General features: G+C 34.2%; 1 protein-coding gene across 7 annotated transcripts in view; it reads right to left on the bottom strand.

The window, feature by feature from the left end:
* Positions 1 to 22,928, bottom strand: part of MNAT1 (MNAT1 component of CDK activating kinase) — a 188,449-nt gene that overhangs the window by 46,332 nt on the left and 119,189 nt on the right. For 4 of the 7 annotated variants that reach the window (XM_025444292.3, XM_025444293.3, XM_025444294.3 and 1 more), the window contains one exon: positions 19,914 to 20,035. The exons of 2 other annotated variants lie outside the window; for them this stretch is intronic. In XM_025444292.3, coding sequence (XP_025300077.1) covers positions 19,914 to 20,035 — 122 coding nt within the window. Of the gene's footprint in view, positions 1 to 496; positions 678 to 19,913; positions 20,036 to 22,928 lie in introns of those variants that run through there. One more of the 7 variants, XM_049113231.1, reaches the window with a different exon arrangement.

Raw genomic sequence — 22,928 nt, 5'->3', positions numbered from 1 at the left:
GCCTGCTTCTCCCTCTGCCTGTGTCTCTGACTCTCTCTCTCTCTCTCTCTCTCTCTCTCTCATGAATAAATAAATAAAATCTTTTTAAAAAAATTTTAATATCATTTATAATAACATTAAAATATATATACCACATCTTCTTTATCCGTTCATCAGTTGATGGATGGGTTTAATAGGTGATGGGAATTAAGGAGTACACTTGTTACAATGAGCACTGAGTGTTGTATGGAAGAGATCAATCACTATACTATACACCTGAAATTAGTATTATGTTACATGTTAACTAACTGGAATATAAACAAAAACTTTAAAAATATATAAAGAAATCTGACAAAGAGAGAAATCTGACAAAATACATGTACACTAAAACTAGTGAGAGAAATGAAAGAAGACCTAAATAAATGGGAAAATATGCCTTGTGCCTGAATCAGAAGACTCTATTATTAAAATAGAGCCAATTCACTCCAAATTGATTTACTGATTCAATACAATATCAAACTTCTGGTAGAACTTAGAAGCAGGGATCCCTGGGTGGCGCAGCGGTTTGGCGCCTGCCTTTGGCCCAGGGCGCGATCCTGGAGACCCGGGATCGAATCCCACGTCGGGCTCCCGGTGCATGGAGCCTGCTTCTCCTTCTGCCTATGTCTCTGCCTCTCTCTCTCTCTCTCTCTGTGTGACTATCATAAATAAATAAAAATTAAAAAAAAAAAAAAAGAACTTAGAAGCAATGATACGCCAGTAACACAAGCATATTTACAGCACAGACATTAGTTTCTAATACTATTCTCCAATAAAAGAGACCAGGGCTTCTTAGAGAAATGTTTGATTCTAGAACTGGATCAGGATATATACATGATGAGCCTAAAGCATCTTGTTATGCCAGAAAGTAAAGAAGTACTTTAAAAAAAAAAAAAAAGGGGGGGGGGGGCAGCATAATGATGAGAGGATGGCAAATGGGCACTAGAGCCAACTAACACCTCAAAAGACCAAAACTGGATTATAATCCAAAGTGTAAAATAAACGTTCATAAGTTCTTAGTGACAGAAAAAAAAGAGTGAATAAATAGATGGGGGAAAAGAGTCAAATCTCCCATGCAGAAGAATTCTGAATAATTTATGTAGACACAAAAACCTCAAGAAAGTGAACCATAACTCCCCACACTTTAAGTATGGTCAGTGAAAAGGATGAAACTGAACCACTATCTTATATCACACCCCCAAAATTAACTCAAAATAGATTAAAGACTTTAATGTAAGACCAGAAACCATAAAATTCCTAGAAAAGGTTATAGGTTTAGGTGAGCTCCTTGACACTGGTCTTACCTAATATCTTTTTGACCTGACTCCAAAATAAATGGCAACAAAAGCAAAAATAATAAATGGGACTATATCAAACTAAAAAGTATCTCCATGGTAAAGGAAATCATCAACAAAAAGGCCATCTATTGAAGATACTTGTAAATCATATATATCCAATAAGAGATAGATATCCAAAATATATAAAGAACTCATAGAGCTCAATAAAGCATATGACTACTTCTCGGTGGTTGGCTGAGAGGTGTGAAGGAGAAATTACAAAGTGACACCAGCAATCTTCTGAGGGAGACAGATATGTTATCTTGATTGTACACATATATCAAAGCATGTCAAACTGTGTATTTTAAATATATGCTGTTTACTGTATGTCAACTATATCTCAGTAAAACTGCTTAAAAACAGAATAAAATTAATTCTAAATTGCCATAATAAAATTACCATGTGAGCTCACTAGACCCTTTAACTAATAGAAGATATATTATGGGATCTTACTGACCTTATTTTTACTATAGCTAGAAGTATGTTATTTTATGATCATAGGAATTATTTCAATTATTACTTATAATGCTAAAAAGAGCAAACTAAAATAATGAAAAAATGATGGAATCAACTGAAGAATAATAGTTAAGTAAATCACAATTATCCTATCAATCTTCAGTTTTTGTACTACATTGTTCAAATTATTGTATCTTTTTTTGCATCATTTCTTTAGGAGGAGGATTATGAAAATACCCTAGATGAACTTTCTCAAACTCAAAAAACAGTGAGTTATCACTACAGTTTTAACTGTACAATTCAATCATTTTTAGTAAATTACAGCATTGTCAAGTCATTAACATGATGCAATTTCAGATCATTTTCATTCCCCAAAACAGATTCTTGATGTCCATTTGCAGTCACTCAAAGGTATATTTTTAAGGACAAAAAGGAAATATATTCTCTCTCTTTAAAAAAAAAAAAATTTATTTATTTGAGAGAAACAGAGTAAGCATATGAACAGGAGGGGCAGAGAGAAAGGAAAAGAGAATCTCAAGCAGATTCTGCACTGGGTATGGTGCTGGACATCGGGCTGGATCCTACAACCCGAGATCACAACCTGAGCCAGAACCAAGAGTCACTTAACCAACTGCAGGCACTAAGGTACCCCAGGAAATATTATATTCTCATCCATTCAGTCATTAAACAGGATAGTTTCATTCCACAGTAAATAACATGGTACAAAAACTCTATCATTTTGCTAAAAGAGTATGTCAACATTTCTTTATTTTTGATGTTCATGTACCATAATTTACTTGCAACAGTTTTTAAGTGTATAAATGTTATAGGCTGATACATATCCTAAGGTAATTTGGAAGGAAGAAGATGATGTAAAAATGGACAATTAATTGAACTGGTTATTCTAACTGGCATTTATAAATCAAAAGTGAGAACCTTTTGTAATTACAGTCCTCTCTTCAAATTACAAGGCATTTAAGTTTTCAAAGTAATTTTGGCAAAGAGAGAAAAAGAGAAAGAATAATATGCTTGGAACTTATTTTTGATATAGTTACATTTTGATTATATAAATGCAGCAGAACCAGTAGTGATAAGCTGGACCCAAATTTACAAGATGGTTATATTCCATGTTCATGCATGATCACTCATCAATGATCAGCTGCATTCAAAGAATCTTGTCAGTTTTGAGTGTATATACCTTCTAAACCAAGAATATATTAAATTAAAATGTGTGCTATGGTTATTTCTCTATTCAATTTTCTTTTTTTTAATAAGATTTTATTTATTTATTTGACAGAGAGAGAGAGAGAGAGGGCACAAGCAGGGGGAGTGAGAGAAGGAGAAGCAGGCTCCCCAACCAGCAGGGAGCCCAACGTGGGGCTTGATCACATGTTGATCCCAGGACTCTGGGATCATAACCCAAGCTGAAGGCAGACATTTAACTAACTGAGCTACCCAGGTGCCCCTCTATTAAATTTTCTAATAACGTTGTTTTCCACTACTCATTTATTCTTGTATCTGCAAATTATTCATAAAATAGCTTAAAATTATTTAATTAAAAGGGTCCACTGGACCTAGATGATAAATGGGATGACTATTATTCCTGATAAAAAGCGAGTTAGAAACTGATGAAATTCCATAAAGCATTAGGACAGAAGAAAATCAAGACTATGATCCCCTAGACCCATAATTTCCCTTAGATTTTAAACGTATGTTTCTTAGACTTCAGAAATATTTGAGTAGTCACTTCTACTACTGTGTTTTGTGTTTAAAGCAGCATGTCTCAAACTTTTCTTACCATAATTAGTAAATATACTTCACATAAATACTCACTACAAATGTATATACACATGCACATATAATAAGTGAAATGAGTTTCACGAGATATACAATATCCTTGGCTAGTTTAGTTTCTATTTTATTCTATTTTTTAGAAATGCTGTACATAATCCATAATCTGAAAACATTAATAATATAGTCTTCAATATATCATTCTTAAACATTAAGTATAAGCTGAAAGTTCAGATGGTACTGGACAAATTATCTATAACAAACAAACAAAATCAAAAACAGTACACAAGCTCAAGACACAGATGGAAGGGGTAAAGCCACCATCAGGTTATGGATGTTAATTTCAATCAAATGAGAGGATAAAGATAACAACTAAGCCTTCCTAAAAATGGCAGCTTCATGTAAAATAGAAGCTCCAAATATGTAAATATGTAAAATAGAGATCCAAGAAATATCTTCTTGTTGTTGGCTCATTTGCTGGGAGACTAGAGCCGACCAAACATATATTACAACTGAGAAGACTCCTGACTCTTATTAGAAAAGCTGGGCCACTGAATCTTTCTTCCTCCTCTTCTCTCAGATGGAGGGATGGAAATAGGAGAATGAAGTAACTATTATTGCTTCTGGCTCCCTAACTTTTAACTCTTTCTAAATTAAGTTTGAGATAAAACTCAGTGTAAAAGCTCTAAAGGTTGACCAAATTTTCTCTAAATCTAAAGACAGCTCAACACTCCTTGGCAGAATATTTTGTAATGATTTAGAAAGCAGCAATCCCACAAACCCAAATGTTACTCATTATAAATTAGCAAAGCAGATAGATTTCATGCCTCAAACACAGACAAACACAATGGCAGGAAAGACTAAGTTATTAACAAAAACAGCACTGAAGTGCCATCTACATTGAGTAAGGAGGTTAAAAAGAAAGTGACAAATGGTTATTTGTCAAATATTGTTTCAATATTTATTAGCCCCAGAAAGGGTTAAGATGGTTTTAGGGCTTGCTGAAGTAGGCAAGATGCTGACAAATGGTGATATTTATTTTACTCTCATATCCATTAGCCCAAGAAAAGTTAAGATGATTTTAGGGTTTGATGAGGTAGGCAAGATGTTGATTAAGTCCAAAGAAAACAAATGAAAACAAAAGAACTGAAGACAGGCGATCATTATGAGAAATCTAAAGAAACAAAATCATTGTATTATATGTGGCTCAACTGAAAATAGTATTTACATATTCACCATGGAAATAGTGAATGCTGATTCAATTTAAAAAGCATGATATATCTGTATTGAGACAAAACAGGGAACCCTAAATAAGGGATAGGGAAGGAGTTAAAGGGGTAAATCTCTCTCTCACATTAGGATATTGAGACAAGTCTAAAATTGGAAATCAAGAAACTGCAGCATAATTGTATTATTTAAAAATACACAGATAAATATAACAACAAAAGCTAAGATTTAGAAGCTGGGTAGAGTAAAAAAAAAAAAAAAGTTATATTGAGGTATACAGAATCCAAGAATGACAATTCATTTGACTTTGAAAAATTACCTGATTAGCATCTTGTTCTCAGTAAATAAATATGAAAGCTACACAGAACCAATCAGCATTTCTTCCCACACTGAAATACTTCAGCATTAAGAGCCCAATCCTACCTGGTCATCTGATCCACATTTTTATCATCTTATTGATAATTTTCCTTTCAAAACAGTATTCCTTAAAAAATCTTTCATCAACTAAAAAATGATAATCAGCCATGTTCATTCTGCTCCCCAAAAGCACAGCCATTTGTTTTCCAGATTCAACTACAAGTTTTTAACCTCAATAAGATCTAATTCCTAACCATTACTTTTTTTTTTCCAAATCTGTTGTAAATTGGTTTGTTATGATTTCAAATTCATTTGTTTATGACTTAAGTAAAGTTGTTTTGACCTAAGGGTGAATTGGTTTACACTGAAGAAGCTGTGTTAGGATGTTGTCATTGACACCTGTTGTGGTTGCTTAAGTACTTGGTAGTTCAACTGTTGACAAGCACTGCTGGAGACTTATTGATAGTAACATATGGAAGAACAGCAATGATGTAATGAACATTTAAAACTTTAAATACCAAGAGTTTGTGAGGTTTCACTGAGGGTATTCAATCTGGGCAAGGCTACTCTTTGTTATCTAAATAACTCTTCAAAGATCTTGAAACACTTCCTCCTGCCATGACCAGGCTTCTCTTGGTTGGCAATGGTGTTAAACCATGCAGCACTCCCAGGAAGGGATGGGACATCTGTTCCTGTCTTGGCAAGGCTACTCCTCCTCATAGGCAGTGGTGCAAACTGTATAAATGCCGTTGCCCATTAGCTGCATGCTTCAGCAGCAAAGGACCTATGCCAACAGCTGATACTCAAATTTTAGCTAGAAAGATTGATTCTACTGAGAACTAACTCATAGAAGAGTACACCTCAACTAAATTTGGACTTTATTTCTTTTGCTTCTCCCTTGCCTGAAATAATAGTGTAATTAATTTATCACTGATTTGGAGTATTTCTTTATTGCCTTATTAAAAGGATAAACTATTGGCCTGTGAAATATTATTATAAATTTTAATTTCCACAATAAACCTGTTTTAAATAAATTATTGGCAAAGACAATCTAGTCTCCGAGTATAATTTGCCTCAAATAAAACAAAATCTAAGTCTCCACATTCTTCTCAAAGCAGTAAGACCAAATATGGAAAATCCATTTTTATGACTAAATTGACAAGATGCTTTGGTTTTAGAAACCTGTGATACAGGATCCTTTCCTCAGGGCAATTCTTATCAGTCAGTTGCACACCTAGAATATTGGATAACCAGAGTAGATCATTTTTTTACCGCACCTATTCCTCTATACAATAAAATTATTTTCTGTAATAATCATGAAATTAGAATAAAAATGCAGAAAATACACACAGGGAGACTTTTTATTGGACTTTGTATACATAATTATGCCAATAAAAAAATCTAATGTAAAATTTTTAAAAATTTACATCATAAAAGAAGGTAAAAAGTAACAGGAAAATACCCATTAATTATGTTAATTCTCAAAATCAGGAAAATATAAGTACATAACAGACTCAAAATAGTTTGTTTTGAGCTTTGACTTCTGCAAATTTGTCAATGAATTCATTAAAACTGATCTTCACAAATAATATATTGGGACTTCATCAAGATAAAAAGCTTCTGCACAGCAAAGGAAACAACAAAACTAAAAGGCAGCCAAAGGAATGGGAGAACATATTTACAAATGACGTATCTGATAAAGGGTTAGGCTAACAGACACATGAAAAAGATGCTCGTCACTCATCATCAGGGAAATACAAATCAAAACTATGATGACAACACCTCACACCTGGCAGAATGGCTAAAATTAACAACACCGGAAATGACAGGTGTTGGCAAGGATTCATAGGGGAGCCCTCTTAATACTGTTGGTGGGAATGCAAACTGGTGCCAGCCACTATGGAAAACAGTATAGAGGTTCCTGATAAAGTTAAAAATACAACTACCCTACAATCCAGCAACTGCACTACCAGCTACAAAAATACAGATTTGGAAGGGGTACGTGCACCCTGATGTTTACGGCAGCATTATTAACAATAGCCAAACTATAGAGAGAACACAAATGTGCATAAACTAACGCATGGATTAAGAAGATGTAGTGTAGTGTAGTGGGGGGGGGGGGCAGTGGACCAATATTCAGCGATCAAAAAGAATGAAATCTTGCCATTAGCAACAATGTGGATGGAGCTAGAGTGTATTATGCTAAACAAAATAAGTCAGAGAAGAACAAATATATGGTTTCACCCACATGGAATTAAAAGAAAAAACAAAAACAGATGAGCACATGGAAAGGAAAAAAGAGAATGACAGAGAAGGAAGCGAATCATAAGAGACTCTTTTAAAAAAAAAAAAAAAAAGGTAGTCTCCACACCCAGTGTGGAGCCCAACATGGGGCTTAAACTCATGACCCTAAGATCAAGACCTGAGCTGAGATCAAGAATCAGATGCCTAATCGACTGAGTCATCCATGTGCCCCCATAAAGACTCTTAATGATAGCGAACAAACTGAGGGTTGTTGGAGAGTATGGATGGGGGATGGGCTAAATGTATTAAGGAGGGCACTTGTGATAAGCACTGGGTGCTACATGTAAGTGATAAATCACTAAATTATATTCCTAAAACTAATATTACACTATATGTTAACTGAATAGAATTTAAATAAAAATTTGAAAAGATAAATTAAAAGATAAAAATTAAATTGATCTGTGCATATTCATGTTCAGTATGTAATAAAACCAGATTTGTTAATTTACCTTTGCTTATTCCAGTTATAAAATAAGTCATGGGGATGTAATGTAGAGCATAGGCCATAAAGTCAATAATATTGTAATAACTTTGTAGGGAAAGAGATGGTAACTAGACTTATCATAGGGATTACATTTTGTACATTTTGTAAACGTATATATGTAATGTATACATTTTGTAATGTATAAAAATATTGAATCACTATGATGTACACCTAAAACTAATAAGATACTGTACGCTAATTAGACTGAAATTAAAAAGCTTATCTTTGCTCGTAATTAATGAAGAATATGTTTAGTTAATTTTAATTTCCAGTTTCTTTCCTGAAGCAACAGATATAGTCAGGAAGTATCTTAATGATAAAGATGACTTTGACAGAGTTTCATAAAATACCTATTTCACAATAAATTTCAGAAACTTTAATACTATTCATGTCTTTGTTTCTTTAGGATTGATTCTATTTTTTTTTAAAGATTTTATTTATTTATTCATGAGAGACACACACAGAGAGAGAGGCAGAGATACAGGCAGAGGGAGAAGCAGGCTCCATGCAGGGAGCCTGACGTGGGACTCGATCCCCGGTCTCCAGGATCAGGCCCTGGCTGAAGGCAGCGCTAAACCACTGAGCCACTCGGGCTGCCCTAGGATTGATTCTACTAATACCTCTCAGATGTACCCCAGTTAAAAAGCTTTTAAACACAAATCCTCCAAGAACTTAAGTTTTATTTCTTCATCTTTATAATCACTGGGCTATACCTATTTATCTATTTGAAGTTTACTCCAAATCTAATACTTAAACTCTGGAACTTATACTACAACAGGATAGTTGGAAATAAAAATTTTGCCAGAAAAAGCTGGAAGGATTCTAAAACCTTACAAACTTACTCTTGAATGAGGCTAAATATAGCTGAGAGCATAGATATTGGAGAGGGTGGGGGGTAGAGTGTAGGGCTGATTATAAAACTGGGAGTTCTTTGAATTAATTCCTTGTACAATACAGTAGTATTAAAAAAATAAAAAATAAAGATGTACTAATTGGAAGTTTACATATATACTATGAAATTCAAAAGTAACAGCACCAATTGATTAGAACTTGGACCAACAAAAGATTTTTTTAAGAGTATTTGAAAGTGGATGTTGTTTAGAAGTGCTGGTACATGGTGATAAAAAACAGACTGACTTTCAACTTTTATTTTATTATTTGTATTTTAATTTCTCTAAAGACAATGCAATTCCTTATTGCTAGCATTTGGGAAAGACTATTCCTAATGCCCCACCCTTGTCACACCTCCACTATCAATTCACCTTTACCTTTGTTCCAACCCAAAAGCTGGTGAGTTACTTTGCCCAATTCAATCCTATCTTCCTCACACACACATATACAAAAAAACAGCAAATGGAAACTGAGAACTTGGTTATGCTTAAAAATAGAATATTTTTTTGAGAATATAAAGTTGCTACATAATTTGAACTCACTGCCCTTAATATATTATCTGAAATTGTAATAATCTAAAGGCAAAATAAAAATAAAGCTCATTCAGATTTTGAAAGCTCTGTATATGACAAAGGTATGTGGTACAACAGAGAAAAAGTAGCTTAAGAGAGTAAGAATCTAGTCCTAGCTTTGCAAGAACCAGAGATGTGACTATAAGCAGTTTTTTCTTCTCTGGCCTTGCTTGTCTGTAGTGGACGCAAACAGTTCACTTTCCTACAAAAGAGGAAGAGTTGCATGCACAGAGTATTTCTAAGGTTTTTCTCTAACTCTTGTAAGTCTCTTTAGAAACCTTTTTTAGAAATAGTTTTTAATAATGATATTTGATAAATAACTTAAAGCAACTGGCACAATTTTGCTGCCTCAAAGAATTCCTCCCCCTGATCTCCCTTATCACAGTAAATGGCAGCTCTGTTGCTCAGATAAAAAAAAGCTTTGGGAACAACTTTTTTAGATCTCCCTACATCTAACCCATCAAAAATTCTCTGGTCTCTGTATCAAAATTATATCCATATTCTGACCATTTTCTCAGCTACTACACTGCTACCATCTAAGCATAAGCCCGTACCATCTTAACTAGAACTGCTGCACGTTTTGTTTTCACTCTATCAATTCTCCTATAATAGACCTTTCTAAATTTAAGTCATAGGACATACTGTTCAAAATTCTCCTAAGACCTCCCATCTCCTTCAAAGTAAAAACTCTTGGCCATTTCCTTAAAATATCCCTACATGATCTAACTGGGCACAGCCTAGTTATGTGAAATAACTTATGTAAAAACCTGTACCACTATGATCTCATCACCTGCCTTTCCTCAATTCACTCTGCTCTGGACCCTGGCCTACTTTCTCCTTCTCATTTACAATCCCACCTCAGGATCTTTGCACTCACAGTTCCTTCTGACTCTCCCCATGATACCACGATTGGCTTCTTTGCTTAATTCATGTCTGCTCAAGTATCTTCCTTAAAAAGATTCTATCAGTACCTATGTAAAAACAGCACTCTACTCCAATCACTACATATCCCTTTACCCTGCTGTATTTGTCTTCAAAGTACTAATTACCATCTAATAGACTCATTAGTGTATTTTAATTATTAGCTTTACCCCAGTAGAATGACAATAGGTGTTCTCAGTTTTCCTCACTGCTGTTTTCTCAGTACCTAGAAGAGTATGTGGCTCCATAATTGAATGAATAACAAAAGTAAAGGAATCGTTAAATACCAACTGTTTTCTCAAACCAACTGTTTTACAGCTAAACACTGCAAGGTTTCATTTTTTAATGGAGAAAATTATATTTAGAGATACACAGTCTACTGGATTTTATAATGATTTGGGAATAAGAGCAAATTGAACTTGCTTATTTTAGGGTCCTGCAAAAAATCTGAATTAAAAGTATATTTGATTATAAAATTTAGTTATAATTTTATTATTTAAGCTACATAATTTGGTCTATTGAGTATTGCTTTTCTAAGATTAATTTTTAAATATATATAAATTAATATTATGATTTAATAGTCTTAAAGTGCTTACTACAAAAAACTATTCTGGAATCAACTGCATAATTACATTTCCTCAGTGACCTTGTAATCTCGTGAGCATTTACTCTAGACTAAACAGCCTCATTCAGCTGCCCTGTGTCTGTCGATGAAAGAAGCTTGTTTGACAACTGCTTCAAGCAGAAACATATTTTTTTCCATGACTGCATAAAAAAAGATTTAAAACTTACCAGACTAGAGCCAGACTAGAACTTTAAGCACAAAGGTTCATGTTAGATGTGTGAGCTGATTTCTAATTCAAATGCCAAGAAAAACAGATACTAAAGACATTTTGCTGTCATGCCCAGTGAAAAGAAGTTAATTTAGTATACATGTTCATAATTACAACAAAATATAATATATATACTATATACACATACATATTGCAGTCTTTTTTGTGACTTTTTATTTTTTCCACATTCTTTGATTTTCCAGTATCCTTAAGGCTTTTATAAAACTAACAACATATAAACTTAGGTGGACAGCATCAAAAACAAAGATAAAACAAACCCCTTTTCTCCATTCTTAGGCAATGCATGTATCATAAATCAATAGGTAAAGACCTTGACCAAAAAACAGAAATTTCTTCAATGTGACTTAAAAAATGCTTCTCCAAAATGGTAAGAAAAATCATTGATGAAACACTTGAAGCATCAGAAACAAGAAACTGCAGTTATCAGAACTAGATTAACACCAGGTCAAGAAGTTCTAGCCAAACTCAATAAAATATAAAATTGAAATCAGATGTAGAACATTTAGAGGAAAAATTCATTTTTTCAGATGATGCACTTCCAAATAAAACCCAGATAGTCACCTAATAGAACAAATATTAGAGTTCAGAAATGTAGCTGGATACAAAATAAAAATACACTTAATCAGTTAGAAAGCATAATGAAAATAATTTTATAACAATAGTATCACAACTATAACAAAAAATTTCTAAGTGAGATATATAAAAACTCAGTAATTTTTATTTTTTTAAAGATTTTATTTATTCATAAAATCTTTAAAAAGGGGGCGAGGGGCACCTGGGTGGCTCGGCAGTTGAGCTCCTGCCTTTGGCCTATGGCATGATCCTGGAGTCCTGGGATCGCATCCCACATCAGGCTCCGTGTGGGAAGCCTGTTTCTCTCTCTGTCCGTGTCTCTGCCTCTCTCTCTTTCTGTCTCTCATGAATGAACTTAAAAATTTATTTATTTATTTATTTATTTATTTATTTATTTATTTATTCATTCATTCATTCATTCATTCATTCAGAGAGAGGCAGAGACATAGGAAGAGGGAGAAGGAGGCTCCATTCATGCAAGAAGCCTAATGTGGGACTTGATCCCAGGACTCCAGGATCACGCCCTGAGCCAAAGGCAGACACTCAACCACTGAGCCACCCAGGCACCCCAAACTCAGTACATTTTAAATACCCATTCTTGGGGCGCCTGGGTGGCTCAGTGGTTGAGCATCTGCCTTTTTTTTTGGCTCAGGGCGTGATCCCAGAGTCCAGGAATCGAGTCCCACATGAGGCTCCCCATGGGGAGCCTACCTCTCTCTGTGTCTCTCTCATGAATAAATAAATAAGATCTTTTAATAACTATATAAATACATACATACATACTCATTCTTTCTAATCAGTTTATAAGTTTAAAGTAATTCCAAATAAAATCCCAAAAGAAGTGGAGCTTGGTTATTATCTAAGGAGTGAAATGAATGGCTATTACCTTAGTTAAGTTACTGGTGGGTTTGGTTTGTTTGATTACCTGTTTCACAATATTTTATTCGAAATTTTCAAATGTACAGGTAACTTGAAAGAACTGGATAGTAATTTGCTGCTTTGGCAATAAAGTTTACTTGGAAGAATAAATGTATAAAAATGCTAGGAATACTCTGAAAAAGATAAATAGCAAAGGAAGAGTTGTCCCACCTGTGCCAAGTAGAATTCTGAGATGGTTCCCAAAATTCCTTGTGCATCTTTGCAAAATCCCTTACCACGGGGAGATACAATGGATTTCATTTCTGAGATTATATGGCAAAAGGGATTTTGCAGATGTAATTAAGATCTCAAATCAGTTGACTATGACTTAATTAAAAGGGAAATTGTCTAGGTGGGCCAAAATTAATCAGATAGGTAACCTTGAAAAGAAAGAGATTCAAAGTGATTTTTCTCTTGCTCACACTGAAGATGAAAGCTGCCATGAGTTCTACATCTTCAAAGAACCTAATTCTCCAAGAATATAAAACAGTTCAGAAGATAACACCCCACCCCACCACCACCACCACAGAACCAGAGCACCTGCTGACATTTTTATTACAACCACGTGACACCTGAGTTACATGGATCTGGGCAACTTCTGCTCAGACTGCTGACTCACAAACACTGAAAATGAATGAGATAAAAATGGATGGTTTTAGGCCACTTAAATTTGTGGTAATTTGATATACAGCAATAGAAAATAAATGCATAGGTTAATATTAAAACATAGCATGAATTTAATAATTATGTGATACTGCTAAAAAATTGAAACATAGATTGATGGAAAATAAAGGGCAGTGGAGAAAAAGTCTTAGTATGTTAATAAAACACATGAGCTAACAAAAAGAAGTATTGGCTACAATGGTCTGGGCCAACTGATTTACTATGCTGAAAAAATAAAGATTCTTTTATAGCTCCTTACAAAAAAATAAATTCCAGATGGATTAAGCGATTAGATATAAAACTGAAGCTATGCAAAAATTAGAATATAAATATATATAAAGTTCGTGTTGGTTTAGGACTTGCCTTAGTAAAGGAACAATGGAAAATTAACAGGATATCATCGATATAGCCACTGCTCAGAGATTATAACTACTGCATATCATAAACAATGTAAGAATAAAAAAAATAGGGGGTGTTTGGGGGTGTGCAGTTAAGTGCCCAACTCTTGGTTTTGGCTTGAGTTGTGGTTTCAGGGTTGTGAGATCAAGCCCCACATCAGGCTCTGTGCTCAGTGCAGAGTCTCCTTGGGATTCTCTATTTCCCTCTCCCTCTGTGCCTCTGCTACACTCTCCTTTCCTCTAAAATAAATAAAACTTAAAAAAATAAAAAAAAAGTTTAAAATTTCAAGGGCTAACAGCCTTACTATATAGCTGACTCCTATAACTAAATAAGGAAAACAATACTATCCCAATAAAAAAGGAGACAAGGGGAATAAACAGATAATTCATACATAGGAAAAGAAGAAAATAAATTACAGGGCGGACTCTGACACAAATATAAAGACAATACAAAGATGCTAAGGAAAGGAAATAGCATGTGCAATAACACAAAAATACCTGAAACACCATAAAGTTCTTTTTTTTTAAAGATTTTTATTTGTTGGGCAGCCCCAGTGACTCAGCGGTTAGTGCCACCTTCGGCCCGGGGTGTGATCCTAGAGACCCAGGATCGAGTCCCACTTCGGGTTCCCTGCATGGAGCCTGCTTCTCCCTCTGCCTGTGTCTGTGCCTCTCTCTCTGTGTGTGTCTCTCATGAATAAATAAATGAAATTAAAAAAAAATTTTTGACAGAATAGGTTCAATGTCTCATCTCAAATTCTTGATAAAGAAAGTTCTATCTATCAACTGAAAATAAAACAATTATTAAGAGCAAAAGATAGGTCATGAAAGCAAGATTACTATGAAGGTGGATCTTCTTTTTTTTTTTTTTTTTTAAAGATGTATTTATTTATTCATGAGAGACACACAGAGAGAGAGGCAGAGACACAGGCAGAGGGAGAATCAGGCTCCCACAGGGAGGCCAATGTGGGACTCTATCCCAGATCCTGGGATCATGTCCTGAGCCGAAGGCAGATGTTCAACTGCTGAGCCACCCAGGCGTCCCAAAGGTGGATCTTCTATTCTGGGGACTATACCCTATCCTATCCCCTCAAAAATGAAAAATTTTAATTGCTTTGCTAACAGTAATGAATTTGTTAACAGGTTAGTCACTTTTGGTTGGTTAGTTTTATCAAGGTAGTCTATGGCCACATAAGAAACAAAATTGATAGGTGCTGACAGAAATCAAACAAAAAACTTTCTTCTAATTATCATTAGTTTCTAATTACCTAAGTCAATTCAATACTATTATACTGTCACAAATTTTTTTACTATTGATTAGGTAATAATAGCTAAATAATCTTAGCATCTGGTAAAGAAGGATTCAGGATACTAAACCATCAGACTTTAAATCTGTTTTTTAAAGCTCTCATAACTTGGGGCACCTGGCTTGCTTAGTCAATAAAGCATGCAACCCTTGATCTGTGGTTTTAAGTTCAAATCCCACACTGTATGTACAGATTACTTAAAAATAAAAATCTTTAGGGGTGCCTCAATCTGTTAAGCATTGGCACTTGATTTTGGCTCAGGCTATGATCTCATGGGTGGTGAGATTAAGCTCCACATGGGGCCCTGCACTCAGCATGGAGTCTACTTGGGATTCTCTCTCTCCCTCACCCTCCATCCCTCCTCCTACCCACTACTGCTCATGCTCCCTTGTCTGTGTGCATGTTCACTCTCTCTCCCTTCTCAAATAAATTATTTTTTAAGTAAAATAAAATCAAATCTTTAAAAAGTAAAAAATAAAAAATAAAGCTATCACAACTGATAGACTCACTTATATCACTTGTGTTAACAAGAAGAGATCTTAAAGATCATATTTTATCTTATAAAACAAGTTTCTCCTTATTTTTGTAATAAGCTCAAATGAAAAGCTCATATTAATCACTTCCATCTACTTAAAACAGTAGAGATATCTGATTAAATAATTTGAAATTGATGAATAAAATTGATAAGCACTCATAATTTATAACAGTTAAGAGAATAACTTGTCTTTGGGTGGAAGGTAGTAAAATATTAACTAGAAACACAGTTGATTTATTAAAAAGATAGTCTCAGAGTGCCAATCAATGAGATTACTAAACTAACCATGAAAGCCACTGTCTAGGGAATTTCAATTAGCAGTTAAGTTTTCCCAAAGCCTTCTACCACCGGCACAGAATTAATAATATTGCCTTGAGCGAACCAGAAGAGTACCACTAGTGAGGTGAACTATAATTATAAATTCATAATACTCTCCTGAATGAAAATTTTTCATTTATTCTTCTTCTACTTCTCAAGTTTAACTGACTTTAGAAAAAATCTTAGTAAATAAAAAGCACCAAAAATCTCTTGGCAATGTACTTTTCATTTCATTCTTTATCAAAGTTATACATAAGGACAAAATTGTAGTTCTTTGGAGACACAATATCTCCCAAGACCTTATATCACCTACTCCCCAAAATATATAATTAAAATTATTCCTAGAGTACTTGCACCACTACTTTTGCACCAGCTAAAGTGAAACTGCAAAGTATACCATTCTTAACTTCACCAAGTCACATAGATTTGAAAGCAGATACAAGAAAATAGAAATAAAGTAGTTAATTTACTCTCTATTCGCCTCTAGAAAAACTGAATCTGTTCAGGTTTAGCCTTCTGAAAGTTCCATGTGTATTGCTTACACAGATATAAACTCTGGCTTCAAAAAAAAAAAAAGTTTGTAGGATAACATAAGATGGAAATTAAAAAAAAAAAAAGATGGAAATTTTGTTGTAATAGGAAAAAAAAGAGAGAGAAGAGTAGGAGCTAGAAGATTGGGGAAAGGGGGCGAGCCTGCCATAAATGGATACATGAGGCTCATTAGATGCAAGAAATGGACAACTCTTAGGATAGATGATGTGTAATTATTATATCTTTAGTCAACCTGTTTATATTACTTGTACCCTAAGAGCAGCACCTTTGAAGATACAAATCATTCTTTGAAAAGTTATTTCACAGAACAAATTTTTTTCAGTTTCTCTCTAAATGTTTTCTGAAATTCGATAAAAATATATCCTTAGATTTATAATCTTTTTTTTAATAAGAAAAAAATTAGACAGCATGTAGCTTCAAATAATAATTCCAGAAAAGAAAATGAACTAATAGCATAAGAAATCAATTCAGAATTTATTTTGGCAAATGTTTCAGTATGAGGTCATAACATTACCAAAAAGACTGCTTGAGCTAATCCCAGCTCCAAATACTAAAGCTGTCTGTAACTCAATTCCGTTCTCAAGGTAGAAGGCTAAAGAGATGTGAGATGGATTCTATTGGTAAATAAATAGTTCTATATCCAGAAAAAGTCAGTTTCTTTAGCAATTCTGATATCAGTGTTGATGATCTAGAAATTCCTACACTACTTAGCTACAGATGGCTAAAAAAAACTGTTTCAGTCAAGGTCTATTGACTTAAACATACATGTTTATTTGAAATCAGAACAATCTGCCCTTTTAACTATTGTGGGTATAGAATATATATGTGGTTTTTGTTGAGAGAAGCAAAAGTCTACTTCAAGAAATTCTGAGGGTGCCAAGGTGGCTCAGTCAGTTAAGTGTCTGTCTTCAGCTCAGGTCATGATCTCTAGGTCCTGGGATCAAGCCCTGCTGCTAAGCAAGGAGTCTGTTTCTCCCTTTCTCTCTGCTCATACCTCCCCCCAACACCACCTCGGCTTGTGTGCTCTCTCTCTCAAATAAATAAAATCTTTAATTAATTATTTCTGGAACTGTATTCTAAATAGTCAAAGGTTAATGAAAGTCCCTCACCCACCACCACCTCCGCCACCCCCCCCCCCCCCCGCCAAAAAAAAGTGATCCAGCCTCCTTTATTTAAGTTAAATAAGATTTCAGTTATGAAAAACTTGGGGTAAGTACAAACACTATGGTAATATTTTATCTAAAGGATACTTACCCTACATTTTAAAATCTAAATCATAATGGTAAAGGCAAAACAAAGCCAAAAGGGGCTGCCAAAGTTTATTAAATTGACAATTTACTCAAAATTGTTGGGAAAAAAAGCAGTTAAGCAAGCTACATCTATTTTATACAGATTTCTAATAGAGTTAATTAAATATACACACATATATATAGCAGCAGCAGCACCATAGCAGATTAAAAGAGGGAAATAAGGAATATATTCCATTGAAAATACCCAATAAAAATTGGCAATAGAACACTAAATACAAGAGGAAATGGACTTTACCAAAAAAAAAAAAAAAAAAAAAAAAAAAAGAGCCAGAACTCAGTTGCTAGGAAAAGCAAAAGTTGGCTGCCACTGGGGGAGAATTAGAAAACCTACTGCCACCTTCCTCAACTCCATACTGACACAGACAAAAGCCTTCAACCACTGAGGAAAGACAGGAAACCATTTCTTACCTGTACTAACACAATGATGCAAAGCACAGATCAGGGGACTAACAGGAAACTGTCTTATACCCAACATTTTCTATGCCTACCAACATAAGACAGAGTTCAGTTGTGGGACTGGGAGAGGAATACCAAACTCACCTGCACTCTGAAATAAGAGACAAAAGTTGTTTGCCTAGGAAAGAGACAGATATACCAAAAAAGCACCAGCCTAAGGTTCTAGCACACAAGACCTCCTAAGGCTAAAGTTGGAACAGGAGAACTAAGAAATCCCCTTGTTCCCACCAAAAAGCTAATTCCAAGTAAAGAGGAAAAGCAGTTCATTGCTGGGGAGGAGCACCAAGAGAGAACCTTATATAGCTCAGGCTGGCAGAGCCTGCTGAAAGCTGAGAGTAGAGCAAGAAGACTGAAAAGATTCCTCCAACACTCCAAGTCTCATACTAGGCACAAAGTGGCAAGACACTGTAACTGGAAGAAGTTGAAACCTTTGAGCAACAACTGGAGCAACAACAAGACTCAAACTAAAATCAAACTACAGACTTTATACTTCTCTATACTAATGCCCTGACAGAAAAAAAAAGACATAAATATTGTGGAGCATAAATATTACTTATCTCAGTCTCTGCTGTTCTATCACACAGAATATCCAATACTCAAATAATAATTATAATAAACACAGAAGAGCAGGAAAAATAAATCTATCATCATGACATAAAATAATCAATAGAACCAGACCCAGAGATGATAGAACTATCAAAGAGGCACTTAAAAATAACATGATTAGTAAGTCAAAAGATCTAGGAAAAAAGGCAGAGAATATGTATAAACAGGGAATTTCAGATAAGATATGAAATTGCAAAAAGGATATGGAAATGCTAGATATAAAAATAGCAAGATCAAAGGAAGTCTTTTGATAAAAAAGAAATCCATGAAGAAATAATGGTTGAGATATTTACAAAATATAAACAACAAATTATAGATTTAAGAAGTACAGAGAAAAAAAAAAGTACAGAGAAACTTGGAAAGCTCAGAGAAACTGTATTTTTATATATAATGACAGTTCCTTGTAGAAAACATATAATAAATCTTGTTTTTAATACAATCTGGCAATCTCTGCTTCTTATTTAGAATATTTAAACCTGTGCTATCTAATATGGGAGCCACTCGCCAGACATGGTTATTTAAACTAAACTGAATAAAATTTAAAATTCAGCTCTTCATTTGTACTAGACACATTCAAGTGCTCAGTAGAAGCATGAAACAGAGGGATACTAAACTGGACAGTATAGATATACTACATTATACTTTTTGACTAAATATATTTTGTGGCTCATTTCTCATAAATATAGTTATATTATAAACAGCAGAAAACCAGTACACCTACTCTTTTTCATGGCAAGGTCACAACTCTCATATTTTTACTGGCAGTAATTAAGCTCCTATTTCTAAAAAATTACACAGTGAGCTGAGAATGAATAGCTACTTCAGTATGGCTACCAACAACATCATTAAAAGAAGAACTAATATAATTCAATCTTAATCTCAAAAGCCCTAACAAAACCATACAAAAAAAAAATGTGTACACTTAGTACTAAGCATTCATTTTTCACAAAAGAATAAAGTTCTAAAATTAAAAATCTAAAACTTTTCTAAAGAGTAAATTCAAAATAGTACAAAAAGAAAAGCCCTAAGCATCAGCTCCTCAATCAGAAGTTCTTGAACACTTACCCAAGTCTTCCTAGCATCTCAAGATCAGGAACTTGTGGTCCACATGTCTCTATGTGCAGTGGTTGGTATTCATATAGAGCTTCTTCAAGCTTTTGAATAGGTGCTAATGAAATATGCTGACCCTGTTAGAAAAATTAAGGAAAGCAATACCTTTCATTTTCATTTTACTACTTATTTGTAGACTAAATTCCTCACTCTAAAAGTTATTATCCAGGGGCACTTGGGTGATGGAGTCAGTTAGGCATTGGACTCTTGGTTTCTGCTCAGGTTGTGATCTCAGTCATGGGACTGAGCCCTGAGTCAGGCTCTGAACTCAGTGTGGAGTCTGCTTAGGACTCTCTCCCTTCCCCTCTACCTGTACCCATTCTAAAATACATAAATAAATAAATCCTTTTTAAAAAATAAAAATGTTATCCATTGGGGAGGTCTGGCTGGCTCAGCTGATAGAGCATACGACTATTGATCTCAGAGTCATGAGTTTGAGTCCCACACTGGGTATAGATACTATATAAATAAACTTCTTAAATAACCTTAAAAATAAAATAAAATTTAAAAATATTACCCCCAAAAAAATAAATAAAATAAAATAAATAAAAATATTACCCATTAACTCTATTTCATAGGTATAATTCATTATATTACTGAAACCTACTTTTTATAATTTACACTAATTGACACATGATTTAAAAGAACGTCAAGTCCATCATTAAATTCAAATTTAGCCTTAAAGAGTATAGCTATTCAATACCAATGCAGAATTCAACAAACATATAAGCTTAGTCCATCTTCACATTTTCCTATTTATTATACAGCTTTGACAGTTTTGGTAAAATCAGTATTTTATTGAAAACCCTAACTAGGGAAAAACACTAATGAAATTATTCTCCACAAAATTTTGCCACATATGTCTGTCTACTCTCTTAAGTCTTCACAGTGAATCAACCTTACTTACCAAATGTGTGCGTATCATGTCTACTTACATATACACATGAGGAATTTTGTGCTAAAAACTAAGTTGAATGAAACACTCACAATTTCTCTGAAAAGAAATAACTACTGAACAACTATAATAAAAGGACTGTATTTGATTACAAGCATACAATTCAGCCATCATTACACTGAGATTTATCACACATCTGAGCATAGATTCTAATTTTTAAAAATCCCTGTTTTTTATAGTCCATATTTTCAGATTCTAACTCTAGTTCTATTTTTCTTTGTAGAGTTCTCATCAATTTATTTCCTAACTTTTTAATAAAAATTAGCTCTTAATTAACTCCATCATTTTCTAGTTTATAGTTTATTTCTGCTGTTACTCTCTTAGTTTCCTTTACTTTTCCCCTAAATTACTAAGTTGAATACAGAGTACATTTATCTATTTTATTAAATAAATAAATAAATAAATAAATAAATAAATACCATGACCTAAAAGTGATAAAGTGCAACTGAGTAAATGAGGAACAACCACTGACAATGTTTGCATCTGACTTGTGGTTTTTCTCTTTACTAAATTTATTCCCATGTAGCATCATCCTAGCTAGTTTACTGTCATGTATTAATAACTTCTCTAACAATGTGACCTCAAAAGTACTTCATCAAACATTGCCAAAGGACTAGAACAGACAATTCTCCAAAGATATACAAACTGCCATTAAGCACATGAAAAGACACTTAACGTCACCAGTCATTAAGGAAATGCAAATCAAAACCACAATTATATACCATTTAACAGCCATGACTATTTAGGATGGCTATTATCCAAAAGAAATAAATAAAACCACAGAAAATAGCAAGTTTTGGCAAGGATGTAAAAAAAAACTGCAACTCTTGTGTGTTGCTGGTGGGAATGTAAAATCGCACAGCCACTATAAAAACAGGGTGGTGATTCCTCAAAATATTAAATACAGAATTACCACATTAGCTAATAACTCTATTCCTGCATATATACACAAAAGTAGTTAAAGTAGGAAATCAAACAAATTTTTGTACACTCATATTCACTGCATCATTATTCACAGTAGCCAAAAAGTAGAAGCAACCCACGTGTTCATAGATGTATAAATGAATAAACCAAATGTGGCATATACACACAATGGAATATTATTTGGCCTTAAAAAGGAAGAAATTTTGACCCATGTTAAAACATGGATAAATTCTAAAAATATGCTATGTGAAATAAACCAGTTACAAAAGGACAAAATTGTATGATTCCAACTACCTAAGATTCATAGAGTAGTCAAACTCACAGATAAAGTACGTACAATGGTGGTTGCCAGAAGCTAGGGTGAGACAGGAAGGAGATGGGCTGTTAGTATTTAACAGGTACAGAGTTGTAGTTAGAGAAGACTGAAAAAGTCTAGAGATGGATGGACTACAATGTGAATATACTTGATACCAAGAACCATAAACTTGGGGAGCCCGGGTGGCAGAGCTGGTTAAGGATCCAACTCTTGGTTTTGGCTCAGGTCATGATCTCATTGTCCTGAGATCCAGCCCCATGTCAGGCTCCGTGTTCAGCATGGAGTCTGCTTGAGATTCTTCCTCCTTCTCCCCCTCCTGCTCATTCTCACTTTCTCAAATAAATAAATATTTTTAAAAAAACACTACATCCCTTAAAAAGGGTTAAAATGGTAAAGTTTATGTTATGCATATTACCACACTCAACAAAACTAAAAGACAACCTACAGAATGGGAGAAGATATTTGCAAATGACGTATCAGATAAAGGGCTAGTTTCCAAGATCTATAAAGAACTTCTTAAACTCAGCAAAGAAACAAACAATCCAATCATGAAATGGGCAAAAGACATGAACAGAAATCTCACAGAGGAAGACATAGACATGGCCAACAAGCACATGAGAAAATGCTCTGCATCACTTGCCATCAGGGAAATACAAATCAAAACCACAATGAGATACCACCTCACACCAGTGAGAATGGGGAAAATTAACAAGGCAGGAAACCACAAATGTTGGAGAGGATGCGGAGAAAAGGGAACCCTCTTACACTGTTGGTG

Source organism: Canis lupus, chromosome 8 (assembly GCF_003254725.2).
Source record: "Canis lupus dingo isolate Sandy chromosome 8, ASM325472v2, whole genome shotgun sequence".
Classification (NCBI taxonomy): domain Eukaryota; kingdom Metazoa; phylum Chordata; class Mammalia; order Carnivora; family Canidae; genus Canis; species Canis lupus.
This window is presented reverse-complemented; position numbering and strand designations above follow the sequence as displayed.